This window comes from Megascapheus bottae, chromosome 28, assembly GCF_031878675.1.
Source record: "Megascapheus bottae isolate mThoBot1 chromosome 28, mThoBot2.hap1, whole genome shotgun sequence".
Taxonomy (NCBI): domain Eukaryota; kingdom Metazoa; phylum Chordata; class Mammalia; order Rodentia; family Geomyidae; genus Megascapheus; species Megascapheus bottae.
Window position 1 is genome coordinate 6,842,333 of NC_143536.1, and position 12,796 is coordinate 6,855,128.

The window sequence follows — 12,796 nt, forward strand, 5'->3', positions numbered from 1 at the left end:
CTGTCCTTGACCTCCCCATGCCAATGGTTCCCCCCCTCACATACACAGTGACAGCTGTCAGGGAATCCCTAGGGAGGCTTTCCTGGCATGACAAGATGTCACAGGAAATCAGAGACATGTGTCACAGGAGGAGGCAGAGCAGGGTACAGAAGCAAAGGCAGAATCTGGGTAGAGGCACCCAGGAGGCCAGGGCACAAACAGCCCCATTGAGGTGACAGACAGGGACCCACAGGACCTGAGGAGATGCAGCAAGCAGTGTGTGTGAGGCCGTGGAAGTGACACCTGAGTCCAGCAGCCACAAAGCTTTCCTCCGTCATCTTTCCCTTACACCCTGATGCCAATCATCGGGGGCGGGGATACGGTGAGGGAGCAGGTGAAGTGTGCGTACAGGCTGTCCTGCCGCCTGCTCCCACTTTCTCAGCAGCACGGGAGGCAGGGAGGCACAGGGTACCTGCGGAGTGGTCATACAGGAAATCCGGGGGCAGGCTGAAGAAAGAGCCTTTCTGACCTGTCTGTGCATCTGGCTGGGGACACCGATGGGCTGGGGAGTGGAAGCTGGGCAGGGGGAGGCCTGGGGCTGCAGGGAAGAAAGAAGGGGCTAAGAGGGGCCTTTGCAAGTCTTCCAATTGCGCAGAGAGCAGGCCAGTTTCATCCTGGATGGGCTGGGCCCAGGACCTGCATGGTGTGCAAGCGGGCCAGGCTGGGCGCACAGGTGCAGTTCTAGCTGCAAAGTGGTGGCTGCAATTCACACAAGTTCCCTTAGACCTACTTCACACATATACAATTATACTAGCGGAATTTTTTGCAACAAGGCCACGGCAGACACCCCATCTTGGCCACACTGACTGACCGAGCAATTACCAGGGTCTATGCTGCAAGACACTCAGTAAGTCACTGATGCAATGAGCAGCTGAGGAAGAAGCACACAGGTCAGCCCGGCCGCCCGGACCAGAGCATCAGGGCTGGGGAAGTCCTCTCGGCCTCCATCACCCACAGAACCATCCTGCTTCTCCTGGTCTCTCAGTACCAGCCTTTTCCAAGTGTACTCTAGTACGGGAGGGTCAGAGTGTTTTCTAACAGGAAGAACCGGCCCAGTGGCTGCATGGTTGTTCTTTTTTATTTTTTCCTTTAAGGTGGCAGAAAAGAGAAATGAAAGATTTGTTGTTAATCATTAGGCTTTCAGGATGAAATGGGAATAGCACAGATGCTGGCATCAACCATCTCAGCAGGGTGGGCGGGGAGGGGCCTCTCTTCCCAGTTCCTTTAGACTAAACTCAAGCTACTTGTATTTCACTGCTACTATTTACTGTGTGGCCCAGCTTCTGGCCTGGGGCCATGTCCTCAGGTGGGAGGTGGGGAAGGAGGAGAGGGGGAGGCCGCCCACTGGAATCCTCTTGGCTGCTAACCCTGTTGTCAAAGGTTTTCAGGTCAGGGGAACACCTGGGGATCCGGCAGGCCCTCAGAGGCTGTCCAGGTACAAACTTGAAACCAATGAACAATCCCAAGGCAGATTCCTTTCGGCCATACCGGGATTTGAACTCGGGACCTAATCCTGGCCAGGCAGGTATTCTACCACTACACCACCCCTCCAGCCTTACTTTGGAGTCTGTACCTTGCTTCCTGTCTGGGCGCAGACCCTATAATGTGCGAGCTCTGTCTATCTATGGATACACGTAGCTTGCCACCGCAGCTAGGATGATAGGCATGCACAACCGCCCTCAGCCCCACCCCCCATGAGATCAAACATCACACACTTTCTGCATGGCCTGGAACTGCACTCCCCCTGATCTCTGCCCCCTCACAGCTAAGATGATGGGCACCAGCCCCTTGGCGCCTGGCACATTCCCGGTAGTCGCCACTGTGTGTCACGTTTTCTGACAGGGTTGGGCTGACAGCTCAGGCTGTCGTAGAACTGGAACTCGGGTGATCTTCACCCCCCCCACTGCTGTTCCTCCTCCCGCCCCACCTCGGAGGCTGGAGTGTCAACAGCCCGATGGATGGCTGACGTGGCCTCTGAACACACTGTGCTACTCACCCCTTCAGACAGGGCTGTGAATACACTCCAGGAAGCTCCTGGAAAGGTGCCATGGGTGACACCACTCCAACCTTGCCAGAAAACGTTACACACAGTGGTGATTACAGGGTCTCCTCCAAATAACAGCTACACCTATGTCCTGACCCCAAGGGCCCCAGGACTGCACTTGGCTTGCAAATCAGAGCACAGCAGATCTGATTAGTTAATAGAAGTTGTAATTAATTATGGTGGGCCCAGATTCACCATGACCCATGTCCTTTCAAGATGGTCATGTGACGAGACTGGAAGTGACCAGCACACGGGGACAGAGGCAGGGACTGGAAGGGAACAGCCACGAACCTTCCTGAAGAGGGGGTGAGGAAAGGACCCCTACAGCTTCCAGAGCGCACTTTGCTTTCAGAATTCTAGAATGTTGAGAGAACACATTTTTGTGGTGGCTGGCGGGACATAGGGACAAGAGAAATTTGGGGACTCCATCCAAAGCGAGCCTTGTGGGAAGGAGTCAGCCAGAGAGGGGCGTCGTCTTTAGGACCACTACAAATCCTTATGCTGAAGTCTGCATCTGAAGACGGGCCTCTGAAGAGATGTCAAGAGGACAGGGTCTGTTCCAGCAGTAGAGCGGCATCTTTATATAAAGACGGGGTGCCCGCCATGTGTGATATTGCTGACAAGGCAGCCCGTGAGCATGCCAAGGAGAGAGGTCTCCCTGGCAGCCCGGATTCATTTTTCATGACAGCAGCCCTCCACGTCAGAGGCTGCTCAAGAGACATCAGAGAGCAGCCTGCCCTGGGTCAGATCTGTCACCTGTCACTCCAGCAGGCTGGCCAATACCTACAGGACAGCACAGTCCAGGTAAAAGGATGGTGTGCTAGCAGAAAACAGAGTCCAATTTCCTAAGCTAGGAGATAGTCTTCCTTTGGTATTTCTTCCCCTTCAATGAAAAAACAAATGTTAAGAAAATCATTTGGCAAAGCTGGTTGTGGCTCTCAGGCCCAAGCTGGTGAGTCTGAGCTCAGGATTTTTCTGGACGGTGACTCTTCAGGGACTAAGCACAAGTGGGGACAGAGGCTGGGGAGGGGAGAGGAGGGAAATCTGGATTGGCATTTGTGTGTGTGTGTGATCTGTGCATATGTAGTTTCTAGCCTGTGTGTGACTTCTGTTGGCTGGAAGGACTTGAATTAACTGAACCTCGTGCCTGCATTGGCCTATGAGGGCCGCCATGTGAGAACACCTCATAACGAGTGGTACTCCGGGGTGGACACTTAACAACGAGAGCAGAGTGTGGTCTGATCAGATACCTTCCTTTGACCATGAAGAAGGAGCCAAGGACAAGATGACCTGTGCCATGTGAAGTCTCCAGAATGCCTCTGGGGGAGCGGGAATGTTCCCTCCCCCACACCTGGGCAAGGAAACACCTGTGACCCCGGCCCCTCCAATATAGCAGAGTTACTTCTATGGTTACAATCTCCTGCAGACTTCATCCCAGGACTGTCCGCAGAAAGCCTGATGTATGGCTTTGCTGAATGTGAAGCTGAACAAGAAGCCGACGGATTCAGGAGCACAGCCAGGCCACATACACAAGCACAAACCCAGGCTGATGGATCACCACAATATGCTGGGAGCTAGGCTGGTGGTAAATGGACAAACATAGGCTTTCCTCCTTCCCAAAGAATGAGCAAACACTCTCTTCAGCCTGTCCTCCATGAATGCACCACAGCCAGCAGAGAGGCGAGTTTCAGATTTCCATGTGCACACTCTAAAAAGGGGGCTAAGATGAAGCCAGAGAGGAGCCAGGAGACCCTGCACCTGGAGCATTTGAGATCTTGGAAGGTGGGCATGTGTCAGAAAGATCGAGAAGTGGAGGAGGAGGTGACAGAGCCCTCCCTGAGCCCCCAGACCCTGCCCTTGGCCCCCAACAGATGCTGATGGGCCCATGGATAAGCCACCCTGAGGCAGCCCTCCTGGGTCTTGCCAAGGGCTGTGGCTGGTGCTTGGATTACTTCTGGAAGGAGGAAGGGCAAGGTGAGCAGAGCCTGCTCTATGGACACTCAGCTGCGGGAGGCCTCACCCCACTCAGCTCTCTCCATTTGTTTGCACTCTTGGTACCAAAGCCCATGACTGAGCCACCAGGTTCTGGAAGGATTCAAGAAAGCCTCTGGTTGGACCTGGGCACTCACTGGGCAGCTGGGCAGAATGCAGGCTGTGCTCAGCCTGACACAGTCACACAGCTGGTCTGTGGAGAGGCTGCGTGGTAAGTGAGGATCCTGGCGCTGGAGACCAGAGGCTCCTGTCATGGAGGAACATCCCAGATCCACAGGCCGGGGAGCCCCAGGCCTCAAAGACCAAGATGAGATGCAGCCTAGCCCTTGAGGGGCTCAGGTCCCATTTCTGCAAGTACAAAGTGACATGAGAAGGTCCAGGGCAGGCTGGCCGGGCTCTGGGGACACTGCTGCCATTCTTCCCAGCTCTGAAGAGGGCAGGTGGCCCCAGCTGAGAGCAGCCAGGGTGAGGAGAAGCCCGCAGGTTAGGTTGGGTTTCACATCTCAGCTCAGGAAGGTTTGTGATTTCAGTCCCCAGGGCTTAAACTGGGAAACAGCCATTACGGCTATTCCCTTGAAGGAATCTGGGCCTTAAAGAGCCCAGGGAGCAACCCTGAGCCCCCCCCAAACCTCCCCCTGCAGCCTGGCCACCTGGAGGCTATTGCTTTGCTCGGGTCAGCTGTCTCTTAACACTCCGGAGGTTCTCCTTGCCTCTTGCTTTCCGTACCCCAGTGGCTCCCAGCAACTTTCAAGAAAGACAGTTTGCCAGCCCCAGAGGGGAGCAAGGTGAGGGACAGGCATAGGGGACACAGAGCGAACACACACAGGCCAGGGGACCTTGGGACCCAGCACCAGGCGAGAGCAAAGAAGGCCAGCTCCACAAATACCTCCACACTTCCTCAGTACATGTCCGATGACCCCCCAAACACACACCCTTAGGATCCACAACTGCCCTCGGGGGAGGGGGGAATGTACCAGAACCTCCTTACCCAAAGACCCCCCTTTCCGGGGTATCACACGCACTAATGAGCTGTATGGAGCTGGCCTGGGACCTGCGTGAGGTGAGATGGGCTGACAGTCTTGCATGGCAGGGAGCAAGACAGGACTGGGGTCCCCAGAGAGCTGCCCTCAGCAGACACAGGGGGTTGTTTGGCTGCCCTTTGGGGGCAGAATACAAGGACACCCCCTGCCATCTGAGGCCGGGGGTGGAGCCTCTGGAAACAGAAGCTTCCACAGGAAGCACCCCCTCCCCGCCTTGACCCAGCCACGGTCTCTGCCCCACCTTCCCAGGACCCATGGCACAGAGCAAAGGAGCTGGCACTACACCCGAAGCAGGGCAGTGTGGCTCCTCCTGGTCCAGCTGGGCAGACAGACAGCTCCAGTCCACACGGGAGACGGACAGAGACGCATGCACGCAGCCCAGGCCCAGGGCCTCCCTGGCCTCCTGTCCTGACCCCCGCAGCCCAGGGGCTCTGCTCTCAACCTGCAACTCTCTTCTTCCCTGTGCTTCTGCATCTCATGTGGAGACCCCGCCTCCCTGATGTCGCACAAGGCTGGGGTGGGGTCGTGAGGTGCTCCCAGGCTGGCCGGCTGAGCGGGACCCTCTGGTGGTGAGCCTGTGGCCTCTGTGCTGGCAGAGGGCAGAGCAGGGAGGGAGAGGCAGCTCAGGAGCGGAGGCATCTGACACTGTCCCTGGTGCCAAGGTCACAGCCTAGAGAGGAGAGAAGGAGTACAGTTTGAGGAGACCCGGGTGGGGGTCAGGAACTGGGATGGGGTGCTCCTTCCTGTCCCCCACAGGCCTACTATCTACAGGGGCCCTGACAAATGCTGTACATTCCCCAACTCACTCACACCCGGGACAGTGCACAACATATCCTCAGGAGAGGCAAACAGAAGCTCAGAGAGGTCAAGCACTTTGCTCAAGGGTACACAGGAAGCCTCAGGGGCAGACTCTGAACCCAGAACTTTCCAAAAGGAAGCATGTGGCCTCTAGGCATTGTGAACACTTGTGTGAACAAGCTTGCTACCCATTGCAGCAAAAGGACTTCATGTCCTTTTTCCCTGCTCTTAGAATGGAGGCTCCCAACATGTATTCCATACACACAGGCTGCATAATAATAAAATGAACAAATGAATGAGTGAATGAATGCATGGAAATTTCCAGAGCCTAACATCTTAGGCTGCCAGATCACAGCGTGCTGTTTTCCCAGCCCTGCTATAGTAGAATCCAGAAAGGAAGGGCCCTGCCTTCTCCTTCCTCCCCACAACTTGAAGCCCTTCTATTCAGAAGACCTCTGCCATCTCCTCCTGACCGCTGGGGCAGCAGGGGTCACTGGGAATGAGCTAACCGGAGCAGGTGCCTGTCTGCCCCTGGCTTTCTGGAGATCATTTGGAGGCTATGTTGGGGAGGGGACACGGAGAGAGGTGCCACACATAGGGAAATCCCAGGCAAGACCACCAAGCTCTAACCCCAATAGGGAAAGGGAGGGGTGCAGAGACTGTTCATAACAGAGCAGGGCCAGGAGAAGCCAGGAGCCCTGGGGAATGCTGGGAGCCATGAGCAGTCATGGTGGGGGCAGGCTGCTGGTGTAAGAGGGAGCTCTCCATCTCACCAGGTCCCACGGAGGGGCCTGAGGGTACCACGGCCAGCTTCCATCCCGTGCCAGGAGGAGCTAAGTCACGAAGGCTCTGGGGCAGCCTCCAACGTCCAAGCCCCACACCAGAGTCCCTGGACAGAAACCTGTGGGCAGCAGCAGGTGAGGTCTGGGGGTGTGGTGCCAGGAAGGGACTGGTTAAGATGGATGGGGAGTGGAGCTACATGGTATCAAAGGTCAAAGGACAGGCAGCAGACGGCGCTACAGAGGAGGCGACATACTCTGCAGACTTCCAGAAATGTCCGGGGTGAGACAGGCGGCGGTTTCGCTTGGGTAGTTTCTCCAGCATGTCCATGAGCTTGGTGAAGGAGGGCCGCTCCTCCTGCTCGAAGGCCCAGCAGAAGAGAAGAATGTCCTACAGACACCAGTGGGTGGCAGGTAAGATGCACGCGGACCTTTTGTCGGGTTCTCATTGAACTACTGGCACATGGCACCTCAGAGGGGATATCAGTTTGTCTACTTTTTGTTGTTGTTGGTGGTGGTTGTGGGGCTTGGACTACGGGCCTGGGTGCTGTCCCTGAGCTCTTCAGCTCAAGGCTACCGCCCTACCCCTTGAGCCACAGTGCTACTTCCAGTTTTCTGGTGCTTAATTTGAGATAACAGTCTCACAATCTTCAGTGCCCGACCTGGCTTTGAACTGCAACCATCAGATCTCAGTTTCCTGAGTAGCTAGGATTACAGACGTGAGCCACCATGCCCGTCTTCAGTCTGTCTACTTTAAAAAAATTTTTTTGCCAGTCTTGGGCCTTGAACTTAGGGCCTGAGCACTGTCCTTGGACTGTCTCAAGGTTAGAACTCTACCACTTGAGCCACATTACCACTTCCAGCTTTTTTTTCTATATATGTAGTACCAAGGAATCGAACCCTGGTCTTCATGCATGCTAGGCAAGCACTCTACCACTAGGCCAAACTCCCAGCCCTAGTCTGTCTACTTTTCTACCTCATATCCTTATTATCCCTGTCGCCATTCACCCATGTGTCCACCCACTCATCTGTCCATCCATCTGTATCATCCACAAAGCAGCATCCATCCGTACCAATTTACTCATCATCTTTCCTCTACATCCATCTACCCACCCATCCATCTACTCAGTATGCCTGTCTATTCACCCATCCAGTCATCCATATGTCCATCCATCGTTCCCATCCATCCATTCACCCATCATTCACCAAACAGAATTCATGAAACTAGCCAATTAATTTACTTACTCATTTTTCATCTATCATTATCCATCCATCCATCCATCCATCCATCCATCCATCCATCTTTCCTCCTACTTAATTTCTGAGCCCATACAATAAACTACAGGGCTCTATTCTACCGTACATCAGGATCAACAATAATTTCAAATGTACTTCTCAGCATTTTTCTCGAAAAAGAAAAAAATTAAAAAAGTGAGGGGGTAGAAGGAAATGCTGAAGTCCCTTGCTATATCCTAAAAATGTAAGAAACCTTCAAAGTCACAGAGGAGGAAAGTTATTTTCTGTAGTCTTCACCCAATAGGAAACCTGCAGGCAGGTAATCCTGACAGACACGCCAGGTCATTACTGCTCCTCTGACTTATCTTTTGATCAAAAGAGAGGATTCGTCCCGCTGTGCCTAAGAGGAAAGTTATTAATTTATAATCAGGCTTCTCTGTGTCTACCTTGCTCTGAGAGTTAGATAATGCCTTAGAATTATTATAGGGATGAAGATAAAGTTAAAACCAATCATACTTACGATACTCTAATCAATATTTCTCGAAGGAAAGAAAAGGGACTGGCTGGTTCTGAACTCAGTCAAGTCCACTGCTAGGAGAAGCATGGCCAAGTGTTGGTGCGCCCCTGGTGGCAGGCACCCAGAATTGCAGGTGTAGTGCAGACACCCCTGGAAACTCTTAGACCCTGACTTCACAAGGTTGTGGTCCTATTTACTTCGGTCACCTGGGGCAAGGTATCTGGAATCTTCCAGGGCTCTGGGTGGTTCTCCCCTTGCCTGTGGCCTCGTGGTGTCAAAGGACTTACCGAGATTTCTTTTCCCAAGCCGATCTGGCTGAGGTTAGGTTTCATGCCTGCGCCCATCTGCCAGATGATGGCCTCTGCTGGCTGCGTCTTGAAAGGCCACTCCCTGGCGTGGAGTTCATACCAGATCGTGCTGTTGGTAGACAATGTCACTTGTGACCCCATGCCCCTCCCTTGCGAGCATCACCTGATCAGCTATCTTCCTGGCTGACCTCTCCCTTGCCTAGTCTCTTCCTGTCCCTGAGAGGACCACGCTCTAAGCTTCCCCACATCTCCAACATTGGGCCTCTCCCAGGAGACTGTCTTTGAGGGCGGAGACCTCTGTCGTCCCGGAAGTGATGCCTTGGGGTGCACTCTGCCAGGTGATGGGTGGTGCGTGCTGAGGCAGTGCGTTTCTGTGCAGGGTGGCAGATCGTGCACCTTCCCAGAGCTATTTCTTGGGCTGCATGCCTGCATGACAGAGGAGTTCCCCCCTCCTCTCAACCTCTCGACAGCCTGTTAACCTTGACTTTGAGCTGAACGCAGCAGGGCTCTGGGTGCACATGAAGGACCCAGTCCACAGTGAACACACAGTGAACAGTCGGAGTTTGGACCTCAACTCTGAGAGATCTCTGGCTAAGGCAAATGGACCCCTGTCTCCATTCAACCCACTCAAAACAGGAACCACATAGCTCTGGCTGCGAAGGGGCAAAATCCTGCCCAGCACTCAATAGACTTTTGAAAGTCTTATTTTTTTTCTAAGTCATCCCTGCACACCAGGTTCCCAAGCAACAGGATGTTCCTAAATGGCAGGAAGCCAAGAGCGCCAGGTCCTTCCCACAGCAACAGTGTCAGAAATAAGAGCCTCATTAAAACTTCCTTTCAAGACCAACTTTTAAGAGAAATCCACTTTCGAGGGGGAGGGGATTATTTATTTATTTATTTATATTTTGCTAAGGATGAAAACTCTTCATGAAAAACCAATTATTTACTTAATTACATTTTGTTAATTATGTTTTCTTCCCCCCTTTGCTAAACTGAAACTAAAATATAGCCACTTAATTACTGCAATTTAGTTTCAGATGAACAGTATCTAACTGGGTAAAGATGTGGGCATTAACTAATCAGGGCAAGTGACAGACTCAAAAGAGGCCTAAGTGACAGATGTTGAGGGCTGTGATCTGGAAAGGCTCGCTGGGGGGCTGATAGTGAGGTTGCGATGGAGTAACTCTCTAACGTGCTTCAGGGATGCCCTGTCTAACTGAACCCATCTGCTGGCCTGCCACTGTCCCTAGCCCCAGTCCTTCAGTCTACCCGGGGACAAGACACCGAGTGGCGTGGCTGTCCAAAGAATGGGGCACAAATGCCTTGCTGGCCGCCCTCTGGTGTGAGGCTTGAAATGGAGGCCCTTGCTAGACAGTGCTCTCCCTCTTGAGTTGAACCTCCAGCCCCTACAGGCTGGCCTTGACGTTTAATCCTCCCATTCTCTGCCTTCTGAGTAGCTGAAGGTACAGGTGTGAGCCAGCCAGGCCGGGCTTTTCTGCCCTGAATCTTGGGCTATGTCTTGGAGTCATCTTAACCCTTGACTTCCAAAGACATGCCATCCCCTTGTGTAGTCAGAGCCATTGTTTATTTCCTGACAGGTCCTCAACTTCTCTTCAACTCTAGGCGTGAAGGCTCCAGGCCTCTGCTCCTGCCCACAGTAGTCTGCAAGGTGACTTGAAGTTGGTGTCGAAATCCGACTTCTTTTGCCTAGCATTATGCAACTCTGTCTCGCCTCCAGGACCTCCTTCTTGGTAGATGGCATCTCCTTAGCCCGCCCAGGCATATACCTGAGCACCACCTATGTCCAGCCCATCGCTAAATACCAACGTGTCTGCCCCCGAATGCTTTGCAGGTCTGTCTTCAGCTCCAGACCCACAGGCACCGACTCCGTGGAGCCAGAATCTCCCTGGGGAGCAGCCACCCCATGAGGTTCTCCTCCAGAGAGCCAGACCCACCTGCCTGCACTGAAACTCTAGTTATGATCAAGCCATCTCTGGGCTCCATCACCATGAAGGGCTCCCGAGTGCCTTGAAGGTGACATGCAATCTCCTCAGTTCTGCTACGAGCTGCTTTCAGGATTGGCTGGCTTCCCTCTTTGGTCACTCGCCTTACCACGCACAGCCGCCTTCCCTTCCCTTCTTCCGCAAACATGTCGCTCTACCCCATATTTAACCTTTAACGTAGGCCTGTGAGTCACCTCCTCCTAGAAGACCCCCTAGGCTGGACTGGGATCATTTTCAGTTCCGCCAGTGTTGTGCTCATCTTCTTTGGTTCAAAAAAGATGGCTTCCTGTGGGTTCCTACCACACAAGATCGAGAGGAGGCAGTCTGTGCTGGGCTGAATATGTACCTGTGAGGTGTTCAGTATTTCTCCCTGAGAAAGGCAGCTCAGTGGAAGTCGAGAATGCGTTTTGGGTAGCCATGCTGTGTCCCCCTACTGTGCAGTGTGTCTTGAAAAGACAATGTGGAATGTTTCTGCCACAAGGAAAATACATTACCCTGACTTACTAATCACCTGATGTAAAAGGGGTTAAAAAATCTCCTAAATATGACTAATTGTCATGTGTCAGTTAAATCTGAATGAGAAAGTCAGAGAAAAGTGAAGACACATCACAGGTGGTTAGGGGATTCTGCCACCAAGCTGTGAACTCCCTCTTCCAATGATATCTTGACTGTCACTTCCTCAGAGACCCAGGCCAGCTCAGAAGCACCCAGTGAAGTCTTCCCCACATTCCCGAGCACAGATGTTTGACAGAAACCATGTTGTTCCAGACAGCTGAGTTTGGAGAAACATGTTATACAGCAGTAGTTAACCAATACACGAATGATCCTTGTAGCCCAGTCTCTTAAGAGTCCTAGCACATAGCAGGGAGCAAATGAACGAACGAATGAGTAAATGACTCAAGTATGACCTGGGATGGAGACATAACCAATTAGGAACCAGCCATACAGGCATGTGTGGGTCATTCTTTTCTACTATGCTCCACTCAGATGCCCTGAATGCATTCAGAAATCTATTCTGCCCCTCCCCCGCAACTCGCTAGTCTCCTCGCCCTTCCACAAGCCTGGCAGAAGCTGAGGAAATGCCCTCTGTCTGAACAGTGGTCTCCTCGAGGCCAGGGTAGGGCCACCTACCCTAGTGCAAAGACATCAGAGTGCTTGGAGAAGGGGAGCTTGTCCTCTTCTGTGTCAGGGGACAGCTGGCGGATGATCTCTGGAGCCAGGTGACACAGCCAACCATTCTGGATGCGCAATTTGTCCTCACGCCTGGAAAACCAGAGCATAGACTGAGCCCCAATACTAAGTCCTCAGTGTCCTCTTCTAGTTTGGCTTTCCCCCACTGGGCTCTACCTGACCTTCAAGTTGAGGCTGAGAAAGTGCAGAGGAGAGAAGCAGGAATGAAGGCCCTGGAGAGAAACACTTGATACTCAAACCATTATGGCTCTCATGGCCAACAGTACAGTCTATTCTTCTTCATGGTAGCTATGTTCTGTAGCATAGAGTCTCTCGGAATTAGAAAATATTGACTTAGCAAACACTGAGTCATTGCTCCTTGAGGAAATACATACCCGTACAGAAACCTCACATAGGCCAAAATTTACCTACAAATCCTAAAAATTAAACTCTTGGTCCCTGAAACACAACCACTGAACAAGACTAGCAAAATCCCTGGCCTTTGCTCTTTGGTGGAGGAAAGAAGCACAGGTGAGTTAAATACAAGTAGTGGTGTTACTGAAAAAAATTCAAATAATGAATGCATACAGAATAAAATGTGTAAAATGTGAACTCAAGAGCTGATCAACACAGAAAGTTCAGCCACATGAACAAGGAGAGGAAGGGGAAAAGCTAGTTCCAAGGCCCAAGGAAGACCTAGAAACCTAAAGGTTCTTGAATTTCAAAGAACACCAGCAGTGTAACTGGAACCACCATGCATCCTGTGAGCCAGAATGCACACAGCTGACTCCTTCCTGATAGGACTCGGCTGGCTCTTCCTTTATGCATGATAAACAGTACTGTGACAGACATTTTTGGATAGCAACCAAA

The 12,796-nt window shown here is 52.5% G+C and overlaps 1 protein-coding gene across 3 annotated transcripts in view; it reads right to left on the reverse strand.

Moving 5' to 3' along the window:
• Window positions 1-2,151: 2,151 nt before the first annotated feature.
• The window catches only part of Ksr2 (kinase suppressor of ras 2), a 187,795-nt gene continuing 177,150 nt past the window's right edge, over window positions 2,152-12,796 (reverse strand). For all 3 annotated transcript variants that reach the window (XM_090320194.1, XM_090320192.1, XM_090320191.1), the window contains exons 17-20: window positions 11,888-12,019; window positions 8,733-8,862; window positions 6,950-7,083; window positions 2,152-5,785 (exon numbers count right to left, since the gene is read on the reverse strand). In XM_090320194.1, the coding sequence (XP_090176320.1) occupies window positions 5,779-5,785; window positions 6,950-7,083; window positions 8,733-8,862; window positions 11,888-12,019 (403 nt within the window). In that variant the 3' untranslated portion in view covers window positions 2,152-5,778. The remainder of the gene's footprint in view (window positions 5,786-6,949; window positions 7,084-8,732; window positions 8,863-11,887; window positions 12,020-12,796) is intronic.